Below are 21,304 nucleotides of genomic sequence, written 5' to 3' on the forward strand. Positions count from 1 at the left end.
GTCGCCATTCCACGAGTGGACGCAATTTTGAAGTGTGACATGTTGGGTATCAATTTACTCAGCGTAACATTATCTTTCACAATATAAAAAAATATTGGGCTAACTTTACTGTTGTCTTATTTTTTAATTTAAAAAATTGTATTTTTTCCAAAAAAAGTGTGCATTTAAGACCGCTGCGCAAATACGGTATTATAGAAAGTATTGCAATGACCGCCATTTTATTCTCTAGGGTATTAGAATAAAAAATATATATAATTTTTGGGGGTTCTAATTAGAGGGAAGTGAAAACACTGGGGAAGCTCCAATTTCTGGTTTACTTGTCTGTCATGCCAACGACCACCACAAGATGGCGCCAGATCACAGAAGGAAGCTTAGGCCTGCAAAAGGCTCGCAAAGCCGTGGCCTCAATTACCGGCTGGCGCGAATCGCACGGCGGGGGCGCACGGAGAAACACAGGATGGGTGTCTCCAAGCACCCTCACCTCCCGGTAATTGAGGCCGCGGCTTTGCGGCCTTCTGCAGGCCTAAGCTTCCTTCCCCGGGCGCCAGGTCGCTAATTCCAGTCGCAATTGCGACCGGGCGAAAAAAAACAAAATTATTATAAACTGTCAATACATGCTATATTATATTGTGTTCATACTCACTTTGCCACTAGAGTATTCATTTTCTGTATATTGCAAAAAACTTGGTTGATCCTGCTGCTCCCTGTCATTCCCTCCTTGTCTGTGTCCCCATTGTGTAAACCAGCCATTGCCACATCTACTGAGCATGCTCCAGTTTCCTTTCCTTTCTAAACTGTTTATTTCCTCCTTTTTCTTATATGTGCAGCCCAAGTGACTATATAGTCACACATGTTTAAATTACAGTCACCTCTCTCCCTTCCTCCTCTATTGCCTCATATTGCTAAACACTATGGGGGCAGGATATATCATATTGATTAATGGAGGCTTCACCTCCCTATTCGCCCCAGCGCATACGCACCAAAGACATAGCCTGGAGGGACGTGCCTGTGACCTCCTCAAGATATCTTGACAGTGTGAACAAAGTGAAAGTTATTGTCAGTCAACTTAAACTCTGCCTACACCATGTTCTTGCAAAAAGTGCTAAAACACTTTGTTGCTACTAAGTGTTTTTTTGATTCTCTATTCTGAAAGTTGTTGTTTTTTTCCAGCACCAATCAGTGCTGTGCAGACACAGATTTCTTCTGTATAGCAATCCTATTGCACGAAAACAATAAGCTATCACCCAAAATATAAAAATCAAGCATGTATATGTGTTTCCCAAAAGGGTGCCATACCACAATGCTTCAAAGACCTTGTGATTGTTGCTCCATCCTGCTGATATTGTAGGACAGTGGTCTCCAAACTGTGGCCCGGGGGCCGATGCAGTCCTTTGCTTGCTTTTATTTGGCCCTTGGGGCACTATTTCATTCACTGACATCAATGAATGGCAAAGTTCCTCCCAATGACACCAACAATGAACCCCAATGACACCAATGATGGGACACAATTCCTTCAATGACAGCAATGATGGGGCACGATTCCTCCCAATGACACCAATTATGGGGCACAATTCCTCCCAATGACACCAATGATGGGGGATTGTTTATTCCAACTTATGCTGGGACATTTTGTACTCCCAAAGGCCACAGTCCGGCCCCACTAAAATCTAAAGGACAGTAAACTTGCCCTTAGTTTAGAAAGTTTTGAGACCCCTGCTGTAGGACACTAATAACTGAAGGATGTTAGATTACTTGACAGGTCAGTAATTATTATAGAATGTACCTCCTGGCAGCATGTTGTTATTCAGTAACTAACCTTTGAGATGATGACAGCCATTGCGAGGTTCTCCGAATGTGCGGCTACATAGCCAAGCATCATGATCCCAGGAAGTCTCACGTTGCCATTGCAATTCCCGATGCAGTCAATGACGGCAGCCACTCCTCCTGCATTTACTATGAGCTGTGACAGCTGGAATTAAACAGACAGGAAGGACAAAACAAATGAGCATTTTGTGTTTGCAAGCTGATAAGTACATGACACTTAGGTTCTCCAATATTGTTATCAAGTTAAAGTGTTACTAAAGACCATAATATGCCCATATAGGTATGATAGATTTCTACAAACCTTTGGCAATATAGCGTAACTTAAAGTGTTAGTTCACCTTTACCCAAAAAACTGACAATGCAGGTAAGGGGCACCTGTAGATATAAACAAACTGGGCAACTTTGACCAAAGTCAAATAAAGCCCTTGCTATAGGTGTAGGCATTTACACACCTTCTGAAGCCTGAGGCCTCGTACACACGACCGAGGAACTCGACGGGCGAAACACATCGTTTTGCTCGTCGAGTTCCTCGTTAGGCTGTCGAGGAACTCGACATGCCAATTTTCTCCATTCCCGTCGAGGAAAAAGAGAACATGCTCTCTTTTTGGCTTGACGAGTTCGACAGTTTCCTCATCTAAAAATGTACACACGACCAGTTTCCTCGGCAAAAAAAATAAAACAGCAAGTTTCTTGCTGTTTTTTGCCGAGAAACTCGGTCATGTGTACGAGGCCTCACTGAAAAACGAAGTAGAATCATCTAGTTTTGCCTTATTACTAAGACACTCCCAGCTGATTCAAACCCCATTCACATGTTCTCTCTCTCTCCTTCTTGTCACAGAAGCTCGGAGCTCAGTGATGCTGCAACAGAGGAGATAGTGGACCACACATGTGCAGGGGTTTGAGAGCTCACTCCTGTGATGATGGAGTGTTTCGTAACATCAGGGAGTGTCTTAGCAAAATCCTAGCAATGAGGTCGGACAGTGGGATGCTGCCATCTCCAGGAGTTTTTCAGCCAGGCTCTGGGAGGAACAGTATGTAAATGACCTATACCGATATCAAAGTCATTATCCAATCTTTGTAAAAGTCGCACAGTTCGTTTTTATTCGCAGGTATCACTTAGCTGCACAGGTAGTTTTTTGGTAAAGGTGATTTAACTCTTTCAAGCAAACTTACAGAAAGGCCCTGTACACACGATCAGTCCATCCGATGAGAACCGTTCCGAAGGACCGTTCTCATCGGTTAACCGATAAAGCTGACTGATGGTCTGATGTGCCTACACACCATCAGTTAAAAAAACGATCGAGTCCAACGCGGTGATGTAAAACACAACGACGTGCAGAGAAAAATTAAGGGAGTTTTCTTAGGGGAAACAAAGACAAATCGGAAAAATTCTACCTCCCTGAAAACACTCAGGCAGAAGAGGTTAACAACGGTTTGTTAGGCCCTAGAACAGGGGTTTCCAAACTATGGCCCTCCAGTTGTTCAGGAACTACAATTCCCATCATGCCTAGTAATGTCTGTGAATGTCAGAGTTTTACAATGCCTCATGGGACGTGTAGTTCCGCAACAGCTGGAGCGCCGTAGTTTGGAAATCCCTGAGGCTTACAAATATTCCCCAGCCAAAAACATTCTCGGATAGACTGCTTTAGTAACAAAGTGAAACCGGTTTCCGAGGCGCACACAAAGAAAAAGTGTTCTGATTTACAAAGAGAAAAGAGTATGAACATTGTGGGTGTCTGCTCTTTGACAAGACATTTAAAAGTTTAACCACTTGACCTCCAGAAGGTTTTACCCCCTTCATGACGAGGGGATTGTTTGCTATTCAGCACTGTGCTACTTCAAAAATGTAGGTCAAAATCTATTCTCTTACATTTCTTTGGTAAAATGAACCCAAATGAATGAATTTAGTCTGTATGACAGTTATAGAGTACAAACTATAGTATATATTTGAAAACTGATCAAACCTGATGTACTAATGGCCCGAATGGATCTAATTTCTTGATGCCTTTTAAATGCCAGGACAGAACAAATACCACCCAAATTATCCTTTTTGGAAAGTAGACAGTCAGTTATTTAGTAAGAGGCATTGCGGTTTTTTTGAAGTTGTAATTTTTTGTCCCAAATTTTAGAAAAATTAAGGAATTTAATTAAATTTTTATTTATTTTTTACATACTGTCCCCAGTGCAGTACAGCATAATCATATGACTGGTGTTTAGCGGTGATCAGGGATACTGACTTTAGTCAATTTGTTTAACATACTTTTTCTAAACATGGTTTATCTTTTTTTAACATTTGTTTACATACTGTCATAGGTGTAGTTCAGCGTCACCAAAGTGGAACTGTAGCACTCTGGGTGGGACTGTTATTTCTTATAACAGTAATGGTCACTATTATAAGCACATAGGCGTGCGCACAGGGTGTGCAAAAAGTTTTAACTGTCATGAATGGCTTTCATTCATGAAAGCTTGCTTACTATTGTGATACTGTGATTGGCTACAGATAATCAGATGGTACAGGGTGCTGTGATTGGCCCAGGTACCATGTGATAGCTGTGGGCCAATCACAGACTCAAACTAGGAAGCAAGCTGTCATGAATGGAAGCCACTCATGACTGGTTTGCTTACATGTAATTATATAATCGCTATGATTGGTCATAAGGATCACATGATACCCCAGCCATTCGCAGCGGCAAGGTACCAAGCATCGTGATTTGTTGGACACAGCGGTCACTGGATTACGCCACTGCATGCCTCAGGGGGCTTGCCGGTGCGCATGTGCTGAGCGATGTACCAGTATGTCACTTAGCTGGCAGCTGCTGCCCACCCGCAGAAAATGTACTGTGGGCAGGCAGCAAGTGGTTAAAATGGCTAAAAGTTTTGCTATACAATACATTTACTGTGATAGGTGAAACCATCAGTAAATTCGTGCCTTTACCAGCAATGGAAACAGTCATGTTAAAAGGACAAATTTTTATGCATCTACAAGGTGCCGCAGTTGGAATTTGGTCACTTTGGCGCAACATTAATTCATTACGACAACATATGACACAGTTTAATGGCAATTTGCGTGAAATCCCGGTCAAATGGCATGAAAAGGAAATGAAAGAATGGGGAGAAGGGATTTATAAAATGGTTGGCTAAATCGTTGTGACATCTCTCAGATCTGCACCTCGCCCTGTGCCTTTGTATTAATTGGGGGGAAGAGCAGCAGAGAGACAATGCAGAGCTCAAATAATTAATGGTAGCTACTCGCTGTGATACAGCCCCAGAAAAAAAAAAACTCCAGGATGCTTACATTAATGCTTATTTATTGATTTCAGATCAGCAGCAACAAGTCTTATTAAGATCCCCATATTTCTTGGTGTTCATTAGGACTGCTCTGTCAACAAGAGACGTCAGCTTAGCAGCAAACCCTTGAGGGCAACAGGTCGCTTCTCTGCAGCCCACAGGAGTCCTGCTGAGCCACATTACTGTGACTAGCAACAAAAGAAAGGATTTAAATATCCCACACGCTAATTCATCTGATGATGACTCATGTACAAAAGGATTAAAGTATCATTTTAATTTGCAGTTTACTCCCTCAACCCACCAATCTAGCGCTGAGTGCTGCTATTAATCCATTGCCGAGTTGTATATTAACGCTGCATGTTGCTGTTTGGAACACATTACCTCGGGTGTGTGTCGGGCAATTTCTCGAATTAGAGTTGCTGAATTTTTCTTGACATATTCGTCGGGATCCTTCAGGCATGTCAGGACAACTGGGAAGATTTCTGCCTCGACTACCATTTCTGCCAAATCCACCGAATGCTTCGCTATTTGACTGAGAGCGGACAGCACCTGTCGCTGTTATGTGGGCAGAGAAAATGACAGTCAGCTTAGTTTTTGGCACCTAAAGCACATTTGTACAAAAAGCAGTGATGATGTAAAAAGTACAGCAATCGTAAGGAATCAATCAGATTTCAGTTTATATCAGTAAAAAATTATAAATTTTATTGTATTACAAAAATACTTTGTGTTAATTGCTTTTCTTCCCATGTCTGGCCCATACATTTGCAGATCTAGGCACCCAATGTTTCTCTTTTGCATTTTGTGGTTTATGACCTCCATTTTTTTACTTACATTTTTCTTCACTTCCTGTGCTAGAGGCACACTAGAGAGTGAGAGGAAATATCTATAAAGTAAGAGGAATTGTCCTCTTAGATAGCTGGCACTGGAATAGGGTGACTCACCCTCTTGTTTCCCATTTTAGTGACAGCTGTAAACTTTTGAATGTCCCTTATCACTTTCTGTCTCAGTAATAGTGATCACCAAGACAAAATGCCTATTTACTAATAATACAATATCGTTTCTCTTTAAAGAAAACCTATGCTTTGACCTTAAGCCTAGTACACACGGGCCAAATGTTGGGCTGCATCAGCCGGTTCAATAGAAACCGACATTCGGCCCGTGTGTACTGTAGCTGGTTTGGCAGAAGGCAGCCATTCAGCCAGCTTCTGTTGAAGGGGCATGACCGGAAAAAGGTGTGCTGGTGGGCTCCCGATCAACGCCCTCAGCCAATGGCTGAGAGTGATGACCAGTGTGTTCTGGCGGGAGTGGGCTATCCCCCCAGTCAGAACACAATAGCACAGTGGGGAAGATCGCTGTACTAATATTGAATAGTTAGTATTAGGGTTGTCCCGATACCACTTTTTTAAGACCGAGTACAAGTACCGATACTTTTTTTCCAAGTACTCGCCGATACAGATTACCTTTATTTAATCTCATGTGACAGTGGCACATGTGTCAGTATTTTATTTTTACAATTTGCTTTTATTTATTTTTTTACATTTTTTTTACAATTTGTATTTTTCTATTTTTTTTACAATGCTTTCTTTTTTTTAAGGAGAGGAGGGGGTGGAGAGTGTCAGTGTGTTTTTTATTATTTTTTACAATAATTTTTTTTATTATTTATTGCAATTTTTTTTAACAGCCCTGTTGGGGGGCTTTGGTGAGATATCAGGGGTCTTAACAGACTTCTGACATCTCCCCTTTGAGACAGGGAAAGGGACTAGGGACACAGATTCCCCAGTCCCTTTCTCAGAAGCCTCAGCTGCACTGAAAATGAATGGAGAGGAGACAGAGGCTCCTCTCCATTTATAAACTGAGACATCGTAAACACAGTTTACGATGTTTCAGTTATGTGAATGGACAGAGTCAGTGATCACTGACTCTGTACATTCGTAAAAGTAAGGAGCCAGATTTACCGGCTCCTACCTCTGCTCTCCATCCTGACAGATTAAGGGGGACAGCAGCACGGAGGGGGACTGCTGCATGGAGGGGGATGGCAGCACAGAGGGGGAGAAGAGAGGGGCACAGCAGCACAGAGGGGGACACGGAGCAGCATGGAGGGGGAACAGAGGGGGGCAGCAGCAGAATGGAGGGGGCTGGAGGGGTATACAGGGACAGTCAGCGGTAATCGCCCTGACTGCCCAGGTATCGGGTGAAGCATCAGACCATTTGCCCGAGTAAAAGTATGTATATAATATCAAAGTATCTCTGAGCCTGGGTTCACACTGATACGAATTTACAGCGGATTTAATGCGTTTAGGAACACATGGATTCACAGGCCATGTAAAAAACATAGTATTCCATGGCTTTGGTTCACATCTATGCATTGCGAATTTGGTGCTAGAAAAAAAAAAGGGTCCATTGCGTGTTGACTGCGGGTGCGATGCAAATTCCTATGGTGCGGTGCAAATTTTATCTTCATAGGCTTCAACTGAACTTGCAGTAAACTTGCAGCACACAGTTCACATCTCTGCAAATTTTTTACTGTCTGCCTCACAAAATTTATGGTAAAATCACGGTAAATTCGCACCTGTCCACCTCCAAATGCAAGGCAAATTTGCACCTCACACAGAACAAAAAAAAAATGGATCAATTTTGCAGTACATCACATCGCAGTAGAGTGAACCTAGGCTTAGAATGGGACTTGGGTTGCCTTTTAAAAGTCCCATTCTAAGACCCCTTTCACATTGAGGCGCTTTGCAGGCGCTATAGCGCTAAAAATAGTGCCTGAAAAGCGCCCTGAAAGAGCCGCTCCTTTCACTCCAGTGTGAAAGCCTGAGTGATTTCACACTGAAGCGGTGCACTGGCAGGGCAGCGCCTTAGGAGCTTTGCGGGCGCTTTTAACTCTTTTTGGTCCGCTAGCGGGGGTTAAAAGCGCCTCGCTAGCGGCCGAAAAGCGCTGCAAAACTGTGGTAAAGCGCCGCTGAAAATAGCAGCGTTTTACCGCCGACACCCAGGCGCTGTGAGTGTAAAAGCACTCTAAGAGATACTTTGTTTTTTTATACATGTACACCTTTTTTAACCTTTAAATGTAATGGTCTGACACAGCTTAGGAGCAGACCCCAGCAAAGCCTCAATAGGAGCAGATGTCCAAAGTTAACTAGCAGTCAACACCTTGCCTGTGCCTCTCTCTGATTTCACATTGTTACTGGGGCCAGACTTGTTCTGATTTCACAGCTACGATATTTCAGAGGCCTGTGAGGGCACTTTCACTGGGCAGTGGAATGGCAGCTGGTAAAGCTTGGCTGAGAAGTCAGATCCTAGTAGCAAAGTACAAATGATTACTTCAAGCGATTATATCCACCAGAAGTAATCAAATGTAAAAAATCAGACAGGCTTATTGTACCCAGGTCGAATGATGGATCGAGTCACGTAAAAGAAGCCTGCCCAAGATGTATCGAATCATGGCCGATTCCTGATGAACTGGTCAAATTTTGATCCATTTATGGCCTAGAGATGGGCACAGAAGAGGTTGTTCTGGCTTTAGGAATCCTGTGGTATCTGAAAAAGCTTTTACTGCAAGTGGAGTCACTAGAAATAAAAATGCTGTTTTTTACAATTTACTTGCACGTGATTGGGTATTCTTTGCAAAGTGAAGCTTTACCTCATTTACTAAGCTCTGGAGCAAACTTTACTTGCAGAGTACAGCTGCACTTTGCAATGTGCACAGTCTATTTCCCTTTGGTAAATCAACCCAACACAGGACTTCCCAATGCAGCACAGTTGTGTTTTGTTGTTGGATTGCGTTAGTCCATTACAGATTGATTGATTGATTGCTTCCTTCTGCAAATGCTAGGTGCCTGGCTGTTATGCTGATGTATATAAAGAGACAGAAACATTTCAGTCCATATTTGAATTCCAGGTCAGAACCCCATGTGTTAAAGCAAGAGTCAATATGATTGCCAGGCAACCAGCATTTTCAGAAGGAGAGTCCGCAATGGCAATCTCCATGTCTCTCTCATAAAAGATTTCCTTTCATTGCTTTAGTGACTTGGTAGAAATTGCTGCACAGCAGCCAGAGGCGACTGTCCAACACAAACAGTTCATGAGAAATGAGAAATGCAGCTGTGTGGGCACTCAAGGCAAAGTGGAAAACACAGCGGATGGCAGCAATGAAGAAACATTTTCTAGAGAGAAAAATGACCTGTCTTAGAATGGTGGCTTTAATAGCCCTCCACCGAGGACTGCAGGATTCTCAGACAAGCCCAGTAGCCCGCCACAGACACACATCTTAGCCTATACAACAAGGCATACCCATAAATACAGTATCAATGTCTGTGACCTACAAACAATATGCTAAATGAACAAACTTTTTTTTATTAGAGGGCATCACCATGAATTTATCAGACATCTTTATCAAAATTGATAAAGTCCAAAGTCCATTGTAGGCCAAACAGTGCATGCTTCCAATCAGATGCAAGCACTGTTCAAGTATGCAGCAGCCAATAAAGCAGCCACAGCTGATTACAAAAGCCAACAGCTGACCATCCTTACTGCTTAGACCCCTTTCACACTGAGCCCATAGCATTGGTGGTAAAATAACACAATTTTTACCGCCAACGCTATGGGCGGATTTGCAGTGCATTTAACCCCCGCTCCAAAGATGCGGCTAACAGGACTTTTTTTACCGTCCTGCTAGCGCAACGGTCCAGTGTGAAATCCCTCTGGCTTTCACACTGGAGACAATAGAGCAGCACTTTTAGAGCGGATTGCAGGCGCTATTTTTAACGCTATAGCTCCTGCAATACGACCTCAGTGTGAAAGGGGTCTTAGTGTGGATGGGGGAATAGAAGCATAGATAGCCAGCTTAAACAGTAACTGCACTTTTGTTGTGAAAAAAACATTCCCCTCTGGGTGATTTATGTACATTGCAGGGATTTTAACTCTGTTGCAGCTTACTATCTTTTGTTATAGCTGTTTGTTTGTGTCCATGTACAAAGTGAATCTGTGTGGGAGTGATTTTATAAATAGAATTATCAGCTGCTGCACCCTGCAGGGCTCTAATGAGGAAAGTGGGAGGGCCTGCATCCCTTTAGTTATGATTTCCCTTCTCTCACCAAAAATGAAATTTTCGTTGAAGGGGATGCCTAAAATCTCTGGGAGAATCAGTAAACCAATCACACAAGCCAGAAATGAAAAATCCGGGGGCGTTCTACATTACATTTTACAGAAAATTACAGCGCTGCCGAAATGGAAATGGAAAGGTAGTTTTTAACCACTACCATACCAGGCCTATTCCTGCACTCCTCTCCTCCATGTAAAAATCTAAATTTTTTTGTTAGAAAATTACTCAGAACCCCAAAAAATTATATATATTTTGTTAGCAGACATCCTAGGGTCATTGCTTTTTATCTTGCACGGTATTTGTGCAACAATTTTTCATGAATAAAAAATAACAAAACAGTAGCCCAATTTGTTTGTATAATGTGAAAGATGATGTTACACTCAGTAAATAGATACCCAACATGTCACGCTTTAAAATTGCACACACTCATGGAATGGTGCCAAATTTCGGTACTTAAAAATCTACTTAGGCAACGCTTTAATTTTATTTTTTACAGGTTACCAGTTTAGAGTTACAGAGGAGGTCTAGTGCTAGAATTGTTGCTCGCGCTCTAATGCACACGGCAATAGCTCACGTGTGGTTTGAACGGCATTTACATATGTGGGCGTGACTTACGTGTGTGTTCGCTTCTGGGCGCGAGCTACCAGGGGCAGGGGTGTTTTCCTTTCTATTTCAATTTTTTTTTACTTAATTTTTGGGATTTTTACACTTATTTATTTTTTGATCACTTTTATTCCTATTACAAGGAATGTAAACATCCCTTGTAATTGGAATCTATTGTGACAGGTCCCCTTTATGGAGAGATGCAGGGTCAATAAGACCCCACATCTCCCCTCTAGGCTGGAAAGCATGAGATCGAGAAAACAAATTCACGATCTCATGCTGACAGCCACGATCGCAGCTTTGTTTACATCCACGGCCTGGACGTGACGTCATAACGTTTCGCCCGGGCCTCCGACGGTCATAGAGATCGCCATCTAGTCACCAGAAATCTTGATGGTAGTCATCCGGCGCCGATTCTTTGTCTGGGTCCCTGATGGCACCGCAGAAGCACCGGATGGTCGAAGGAGGTGGATGTGGGGGACGTCATATGATGTACTGCGGGCGGGAAGTGGTTAATAACAATTGATTACAATATGACTTGTGCCGCAATTGTATACACTATATTATTATTATTTTTTTTGTATTTGTTATTTATATACTGTAGTTCTATGTATGTAAACATTCCATGTAATAGAAATAAGGATAATACCTTTCAAAGCAAAAGAGAAAAAAAAAATATTAAACTTTCACTTTAAAAAAAAAAATTGTTTACTTCCAGCCTGGACCAGAAGTGACATCATGATGTCGCTCTGGTCCTCCAAGGCCATAGAGGCGATCAAAGAGGATCTACTCTTTGATCGCCTCTGGGACTAGCCAGCCGCACCAGCGGATCATTTCTTGGGGGATGGAAACAGTAAGTCCGAGAAACACAGGCGAGCCCCACCACTTCTGGAAGTGTTCCAGCGGCACATGAGCTGCTCAGAACTCTTTCATGAGAAAGACAGCTGCCGACTGAAGAAAAAGATACCAAGGTTATGGCTGATAACCCTGGTAAACCACTTTAAAGCCGCAAAATATATTTTATATATATATATATATATATATATATATACACACACACACACAGACAGTATGTATTGCGGTCTTGACCACAAGCATTTTTTTTTTTACCACTACTATTCCTTTATAATGGCTTTTGGAATTTACAAATGCACCAATTTAGAAATTGGATGAAAGGTTTAGTACTGTAAAACTGATAGATAAGTAGTGCATTTTAAATACAACTATATGAATCAACGATCTAGACCTTTAACGAGGATCTATTGGGGGGCAAGTCTGGTGCCAGCAGCTGCGGTAATTCCAGCTCCAATAGCGTATATTAAAGTGGTTGTAAACCACTTCTGACTACTTCTACCTATAGGTAAGCCTAGAATAAGGCTTACCTATAGGTAGTGGAAATATCTCTTAAACATGCGCGGTTTAGGAGATATTTCACTTGTAGTCCGCCGAAAATCCCAAGGGCGCATGCGCGGGGATGAAACTAAACTGAGTGCCGTTTCTTCCCCAGCCTGTGCCGTGAATTGCGTCTCTCGTGTGCATGCGCGGGAGTGACGTCACGCGGCTCCGGAGTCCGCAGCCAGGAAGGAAGAAGACACAGAAGATGGACGCTTCCTGCAGTGGAGACATCTCTGTATTTTTTTGCAGGTAAGTGTCACATAATGCGCTAATATGCGATGCATACTAGCCCATTATGCTTTACATTTGCAGGCTGTTCCGATAGCAAAAGAAGAAGTAAAACCAATCAAGGTTTACATCCTCGTTAAAGTGGTTGTATACCCAAATTTGACACTTTTACCTACAGATACGCCCAATTATAAGGCTTACCTGTAGGTACAATTAATATCTCCTAAACCTGTTCGGTTTAGGAGATATTCCCTTTGCATGCAGCCGCTGCACGTCAGCGGCGCATGCGCTCTGAATGCCCGGTTTAAGGTTCGGCAGACACTGCTGGACCTTGCCGAGAGGAAAACTTGCATTTACGGGAGTGACGTCAAACCCGTAAGACACGCCAAGGGCAAGATGTCAGCTCCCTCAGCATGGACCGGGTGCTGCATACTAGCTCATTGTGCCTTTGCCTTGCAGGGTTTTTTTTTTTTTAATGTGCTGGTTTATTACCGCTTTAAAGTTGTAAAACTATATCGATCAGACCAAAATAAGTGACAAATGAGGAGGAAAGAGGGACTTTGTTTCCAATGAAGGACAGTCCCTCAAAATCAGGAACAGTTGGGAGCTATGGGAGTATCTACTCTGCCCAATAATTAAATTTTGTTCACAACCATGCAGTAAATTCCCAATGGTCATCAGGTCACTTGGTAACATTCACACAGACTTGGCATCACACTGTGCCCACAGTTTTCACCTTGCAAAAACTATGAAATTCTAATTTAGCTGTAGTCAAACTTCAAGACCCTTCATAACTGTTGTAAAACAATATAGGAAATTAAGATTACCTATAAATGTGATTATTTGCTGCCCTGGAGCAAAATATCAACACAAAAAAGTGTTTAAAAACAGAATTACCCTCTGGACACAAGCTGCAAAATACTCGGCAATACTAGCATGGCTTTACAACAGAAACATACATTTCTACAATGCTTCTTTCTCTACCCCAAGGTAGATAAAGGCTAGTAAATCACATTTCCTTCAGGCGATCCCTGAAAACTCATCTCTTCAGGGAAGCCTATCACGTCCCCAACTAATCTTTTACCACGTCCATCAGCACATTCCCCACAGTTATAACCTTTTGTACCACCTGCCCCACCCTATTAGATTGTAAGCTCCTCTGAGCAATTTTATTTTTAAAGTCAGCTGCTGACTTTTAATAAGGACACTTACCTGTCCTAGGTGCCCGCGATGTTGCCCCCCCGAGGCAGACCCTTCGGTCCCGGCATCACCATCCTCACTTGCGGCTTCACTGCCCATTTCACTGCCCATTTCCTACTGCGCATGCGCGAGTCTTGCAGTGTTTTCTGAATGGGCGGCTGATCTCTGGGATACACACAGTTCCCAGAAGGCAGCACGCCCCATTCCCCAGAAGACACAGCGAGTAGGACGAGGAAGAAGACCTGCCAAGGACTAGGAAGAGGCAGATTAGGAATTTACGCATAGCAACCGCTATTTCCGGTAAGTAAAACATTTTTTTTTTAAATGTTGTAGATTTTTGGTGAATTTTAATCCTCTTGTATTTTATTGTATTATAAATGTATTGTCTCCCTTTTATATTGTAAAGCGCTGCGTAAACTATTGGCGCTATATAAATCCTGTATAATAATAATAATAATAATAATAATAATAATAATAATAATAATAATAAGAAGAAGAAGAAGAAGAAGAAGAAGAAGAATTTCCCTTTAAATCCTTGTATACCAAGAAAGTATACATTATATTTTCTAATATAATTCCTGACATGTGAGCATTGATTACCAGTATCCCTAATTGTGTTTCATTGTTTTTCAAACAATTGATTTTAAAAGAATACAAAACATACTCAGATTTCCTATATAATGTATTCTTTATAAAATGTAAAAACTGTTGTATGAAACATTAGGAAGCTGAATTACCCCTAAACCTACCAAAAGCATTTTTAAAAGAAGTATCCACTAAACTATCAGGAGAAATCCTACTGGTTGGGAAAAAGGGCTCTACAACTCAATGCTATTGCCCAACGGATGTGCTTCTTTTTATTTGCACATACAGGGGCAGATCCTCAGAGCAAGTACGCCGGCGTATCTACTGATACGCCGGGATACTTTCAAATTTCCCGCGTCGTATCTTCAGTTTGAATCCTCAAAGCAAGATACGACGGCATCTGGGTAAGATCCGACAGGCGTACGGCTTCGTACGCCTTCGCATCTTAGATGCAATACTTCGGCGCCCGCTGGGTGGAGTTTGCGTCGTTTTCCGCATCGGGCATGCAAATTAGCGATTTACGACGATCCACGAACGTATGCGCGGCCGTCGCATTTTCTAACGTCGTCTGTAGTCTGCTTTTTCCGGCGTATAGTTAAAGCTAGTATTTTGCGGCGTATAGATAGACTTGCCATGTTAAGTATGGCCGTCGTTCCCGCGTCGAAACTTGAATTTTTATTTTTTTTGCGTAAGTCGTCCGTGAATAGGGATGGACATAACTCACGTCTAAGTTCAAAAAATGACGTCGTTGCGACGTCATTTCGCGCAAAGCACGGCGGGAAATTTTAAAACGGAGCATGCGCAGTTCATTCGGCGCGGGAACGCGCTTCATTTAAATGAATCACGCCCCCTACCCGCCGATTTGAATTACGCACCGAGAGATACACTACGCCGCAAAGATAAACTTACGGCGCAAAATCTTCCTGGATTCGGCTTAAAACCAGGTAAGATACGGCAGCGTAGCGTATCTCTGATACGCTGCGCCTATCCAATTCTATGTGGATCTGGCCCACAATTTTTATATTTGCACCAACATACAATTTTTATATTTGCACTAACTTTCCATTTTTTTTATTTGCACTAACATACAATTATTCAGGACAAGCTTTCCGGGTATATCCCCCCTCATCATGCAGTACTCAAACACTTTTTGTTTTTAAAGATTGGTGAGATCCTTACAAAAATTTGCTAGCAAAATAATTCTACATGCAATAAATATTTAACAGCTGCATTTTCAGGAGCAGAGAGTAAAATCAGAGATGGATGGACAGTAATGGACAGTAATTGAAAGCAGTACCTTGAGTTTGGCGTCCGGATTTAGAATCATCTGGGCTAAGTGGGCGATAGCTCCCGCATCCACCACGGTCTGAGCCAGCTCCGGAGAATGCTTCGATAGATCACTCAGGGTTGAAGCAGCAATCCTTTTCAGAGCAATTTCTGGCTCCTGGATACACAGCACTAGTAGGGGAACAGCTCCTGAATCCACCACAGCTTGTGACAGCTCTGCAGGTCCAACAAGAGGTAATTAAGTAAGTATGGGTGACTGAATCTTATAAGAGCCATTTTTCACTATGACACACACATTAAAGGAGAAAGGGCAAGCTGGACTGTGCTGTCTGGAGATCTGCATTTCAAATCAGCCTCCTTAGCTCCTGAAGCCATGTGGACCAATCCCTGACTGAAAGGGAGTCCGGTCAATGGTTAGGACCTCTTTTACATACACACATTTGGAGTAGATTAGGCTGCGAAAGCTTGTTATTCTACTAGGGGGTGGAGAAACTAAGCAGATGTCAGCTGTTTAAACCCAGATCCACCAGTGGGCAGCTATTTTCTGCATGGATAGACAGGTTACACAAAGCCACCACCGTATAAAATAATAGAGGGGGGATAGACTGGCATATTCTAATTATTCTAATTACATTGAAATGCAAAAAAAAAGCTTTTACATATGTTGCAAGATTTTATAAAAAATAAAATGTTATTTAAAAAAAAATGTTTTTGCTCAAATATAAACAGATATAATATAAATATTTATTGAATCCATTTAAATATTACAAAGGTTTTTACCGAAAGAAATTGCAAAATTACAATGTATGGACAATATATACATTTATATATATATACATTTATATATATATATATATATATATATATATATATATATATATGTATGTGTGTGTAATATATATATATATATATATATATATAAAAGGATTTTTGTACTCACCGTAAAATCCATTTCTCTGAGTTCATAGACGGACACAGCCTTCATTGACCTTAGGGTTATGCTTCTTCCTACCAGGAGATTTAGGCAGAATTCTACAGCACTTAAGGTGTTAAAAACTTTCCTTAATGCCGCTCCTCCCAGGGGGCGTGGCTCCCCCAGGCATAACCCACACCCTGCTTTAGCAGCCTCAGTTCGTAACAAGCAGTACAAACAAAGGAGGGGTGGGTGCTGTGTCCGTCTATGAACTCAGAGAAATGGATTTTACGGTGAGTACAAAAATCCTTTTTTCTCTTTCGTTCATAGACGGACACAGCCTTCATTGACCTTAGGGACGTCCCCAAGCAGTGTCAAAAAAATTCGAGGGGTGGGAAAAATAACACAGCAAAAACAGGTTACACCCCAAACAAAAACCGGAGTTACTCAACGGAGGAACTCCAACCTTAAACTGCCGCCTGTAACACCCTGCGGCCAATGGAGGCATCCGAAGATGCACTCACATCCACCATATAAAACTTTGAAAAAGCGTGGACCGACGACCAGGTCGCAGCCTTACACACCAGTAACACAGAGGCTTGGTGTCGGAAAGCCCAAGAGGCCCCGATCGCCCTGGTCGAATGCGCCATGACCCGAAAGGGGGGCGCCCGCCCTTCAGGGCATAGGCCTGAAGCACAATCCGTCGGATCCACCTGGAAATGGTGGCCGACGAAACTGCCAGGCCCTTACTGGGACCGGACACAGACACGAACAGCGAGTCCAACATCCGGAACGGAGCTGTCGCCGACAAGTAAACTCGAAGGGCCCGAACCACATCCAAAGAATGTAAAGTGGCCTCCTTCGGGTTCTTCGGCTGAGGACACAAGGATGGAAGAACAATGTCCACATCCAAGTGAAAAGCCGAAACGACCTTAGGGAGAAAAAACGGCTGCGGCCGCAGCACCACCTCATCCTTACGGATTACCAAGCAGGGAGCCTTGCAAGACAAGGCCGCCAGAACAGACAGACACCCGTCTGATCGAGGTAATTGCTACCAGAAATAAAATCACCTTTTGTGACAATAAAACAAAAAACCTCCCGAATGTCCTCAAAGGGAGCATCCCGAAGCACTGAAAGGACTAAATTCAAGTCCCATGGGGGTAATGGAGGGCGCACCGGAGGGGCCACCTGCCAGACCCCCTGACCCAACACACGCACCCAGGAGTGCGATGCCAAGGGTCGCTGCAAGTAAAAAACAGCCAGAGCAGAAATCTGGCTCCTAACCGTACGTAAGGCGAGAGCCTGAACCACTCCCTGCTGCAAAGACAGCAGAATCCTGTACACAACGCATGTACGAGAGTGCCAGTTCATCTCCCCACACACAGAGAAGTAGGCCTTCCATGTATGAGGAAAAAACCTACGTGAGGTAGACCTCCGTGCAGGCAGCACGGTAGAGACCACCGAGCCCAATAGGCCTCGGTCCTTAAGCCCCTGGCTCTCAACAGCCACGCCGCTAAGGCCGGTGGCTGTGAAACAGGGTGGAAGATTGGACCCTGTAACAGAAAATCAATTCCCAGGGGAAGACGCTAGGGGGCGTCTGCCAGCAGACGCACCTGGTCCGCGTACCAGAAGCGACGCGGCCAATCTGAGGCAATCAGGACCGATAGAATCCCTACAGCTTCTACTCTGCGCAGCAGGCGAGGAAGAAGCTTCCGAGGAGGGAAGGTGTAAAGTAGGCGACAGCGACCCCAAGGAGCCACCAACGCGCCTGACGCGTCCGCCCACGGGTCCTTAAACCTGCCCACGAACCGTGGCACCTACCGATAGAGACGGGACGCTAGAAGGTCCACGTCCGCCCACTTTCGGCACAGACCCCGAAACACCTGCGGGTGGAGAGACCACTCTCCTTGGCCCAGTGCAGTGCGACTTAGGTAGTCGGCTAGCCAATTCCGTATTCCCGGAATGTACCCGGCCGATAGAGCCGGAACGGACCCTTCGGCCCACCGAAAGGATGCGCGCGACCCCCGTCGCTGCAACAATACTCCGTGTGCCTCCCTGATGATCAACCTACGCCACGGACGTGGTGTTATCGGACAGGATTTTGACCGGTCGGCCCTGTAGATCCAGGGACCACCTGGTAAGGCAAAGCTTGATTGCTCGGAGCTCCAGAACGTTGATCAGTAGGCAGGACTCCACCTGAGTCCAGTGCCCCTGGGCTGACTGGGTGCCCCAAGCGCCCCTCCCCAACCGGAGAGGCTGGCATCCGTCGTGACCACTGTCCAGTGGCCTGCAGAAAAATGACTTTCCGGCCCGAAGCACCGGAAACGCCAGCCACCATACCAGGGGAGACATGATCAGATGACTCAGCTGAATCTGGTAATCCAGAGATGACGGAAGCTAGTCCCATCGTGACAGCAGTTCCCTCCGTAGTACCCTGGCGTGGAATTGGGCATACGGAACCGCCTCGAAAGAGGCTACCAACTGACCCAGAACCTTCCTGCAGAATCGCAGAGATGACCGCTTCTGGGTCGGCAACTGCTGCACAGCAGATAGCAGAGTCTGAAGTTTTTTCTGCTAGGAGAAAAACACTCCCGCCCTGGAGGAATCCAGGACCAGTCTCAGGAATCCCTGAGACGGAATCAACCCTGATTTCAGGACAATCCAGAAACCAGCCGAACACTCGGAGAGCCTGACACGTGATAGACACGGCTCCACCAATGCAGAGCTCGAAGAAGCTCGTAGGAGAATGTCGTCCAGACATCCCATGATAACAAACCCCCGCTGTCACAGCCGGGCCAGTATCGGTACGAGCACCTTGGCGAAAACCCGCCGAATGGGAAGGACACCATTGAAAATGGTCCCCCCCCGACCGCAAAGCACAGAATCTCTGGTGGTTTGAGGATATGCAGGTACACGTTCATGACATCCAAGGATGCCAGAAAAACCTGACAAAACAAAACGAGGGACTTGAGGCCCAGGATCGACCGGGCCCCATCCTCCATGGGGACACAAACAGAATGGAGTAAAACCCCGAGACCGTTCCAACGAGGGAACTAGCACAATCACTCCCCTGACCAGAAGATCCTGGACAGCCCCTGACGGAGTCAACCGGCGAACCGGAGGAGGCCAGAAGCCGGAGGGAAAAAACCTGTTTGGCAGACAAGAGAGAAACTCAATCTTGTACCCCAAGGAAAACACTTCGCAATGCGAAGCCAGTCTCCCACCCGAGACACGGGCGGGAGCAGACCTTCAGGCGGAAGCAGGTATGTCCGCAGACTTGTTAGGCATGCGGTATCCGGTGCGCTGCTACCCCGCAGCGGGGATTCAAGCACCATGTAGACCTACCCCCACCGCACAGGGCGAGCGAAAAAACGCTCGGAGGTAGGCAAGGAGGGTCTTTGCACAGGGCGAGGTCCCTAGCCCTTCCCAAACCGTGGGAACAGCATGCGCTTACCACCTGTGGCATCCTCAATGATGCCAGTCAGGGAAGACCCAAAAGGACCGTTCACCCTTAACGACCATCACCAAGGCCACCTTAGAGGTCCTTCTTCCAGCTCCTGCAGCAGGAGCTTCGCCCTTTTAGTCGGGGCCTGCCAGGGCCCCGGCCAGAGCCGGCCTCACCGCCGAACCCACCACCGTGAATAGGGAGCGGGCCATGGCCTCCACTCTCCTATCAGCGGGATCCTGAAATGCAGGAGCCCCTTCCACAGGCAATGTGGTGGCCTTGCGCAGTCTGGACACAGGGGGGTCCACTGGCGGAGGAGAGACCTACTTTTTTTTTTTTTTTTTTTAAAGCCCCCCTCAAGGGGGTAACGGGTTGCAAAGTTTTTTGACAAACTTTTTGCGGTGCATCCCATTCCTTGTATAACATATAGTCCAAATAAGGAACACAAGGAAACACTTCAGCGATGCGTGGTAGTCTGCTGGTACTGACACGGAGGTGTCTCCGCCACATCCTCAATTTTTAGAGCCTCACGCACCGCAGAAACAAGAGCTCCAACAAATTCTTGCCAGCAACTGACTGCAGCAGAGTCATCCTCACTATCCATAAGGGTTAAAACCCGCAGCCTCTGACATAACAGAACCAGAAAAAAACAGCGATTCTGTGTCATCCCCAGAAGCAGGCTTCAGGGAGGGGGCGCTTTTTTACCCCCCATCCGGGCACTAGCTGCTTCAAACCTGGCAAGAAACCCAGGACAGCCAACATAACAGATGTGGCAGGGGGAGGGGCGTTAAGGGTTAACTCAGGCATAGCTTGAGTTCCATAGTGTCAGCGCTGAGTCACCCACCCTGCAAGGCAGGACAAAAAAACCCACTGGTCACCTCCTTGCTGCTATTGCAGAGCATGGGGGCCCCCGGTATTCACCACCCCACCCAGCTGCAGAGGGAGCTGAAAAACCTCAGGTGTGCTCTGATGTGCTGACTGTGATGTGTATTCACCTCATGGAAGATTCACAGCACTAAAACTGTAACAGCACTAAAACTGACCAGAGGCTGTGCCGAGTCATCTCAGGGAAGAATCACATCGTTACCAAGGAGATTTCCAAGATGGCTACCATCTGAGGTAAAAATTACCTCATAGAACACAGCAGCACTGACTGCTTTGTCTGTTACCTCAGAAAAGAATCACAGCGTTACCAAGGAGATTTCCAAGACGGCCGCTGTCTGAGGTAAAAATTACCTCATAGAACACAGCAGCACTGACTGCTTTGTCTGTTACCTCAGAAAAGAATCACAGCGTTACCAAGGAGATTTCCAAGACGGCCGCTGTCTGAGGTAAAAATTACCTCATAGAACACAGCAGCACACAGCAGCACCCCCCAGAGTAACAACACAGTCCCCCTAACAACACACGGGCCCCGCATCCGGGCACTAAC

The 21,304-nt window shown here is 44.8% G+C and overlaps 1 protein-coding gene across 1 annotated transcript in view; it reads right to left on the bottom strand.

The window, feature by feature from the left end:
* The window catches only part of SPAG6 (sperm associated antigen 6), a 157,115-nt gene that overhangs the window by 74,386 nt on the left and 61,425 nt on the right, over window positions 1-21,304 (bottom strand). Inside the window, exons 5-7 of the mRNA XM_040352508.1 lie at window positions 15,525-15,730; window positions 5,494-5,667; window positions 1,817-1,969 (exon numbers count right to left, since the gene is read on the bottom strand). Coding sequence (XP_040208442.1) covers window positions 1,817-1,969; window positions 5,494-5,667; window positions 15,525-15,730 — 533 coding nt within the window. The remainder of the gene's footprint in view (window positions 1-1,816; window positions 1,970-5,493; window positions 5,668-15,524; window positions 15,731-21,304) is intronic.

Source organism: Rana temporaria, chromosome 5 (assembly GCF_905171775.1).
Source record: "Rana temporaria chromosome 5, aRanTem1.1, whole genome shotgun sequence".
Taxonomy (NCBI): Eukaryota; Metazoa; Chordata; class Amphibia; order Anura; family Ranidae; genus Rana; species Rana temporaria.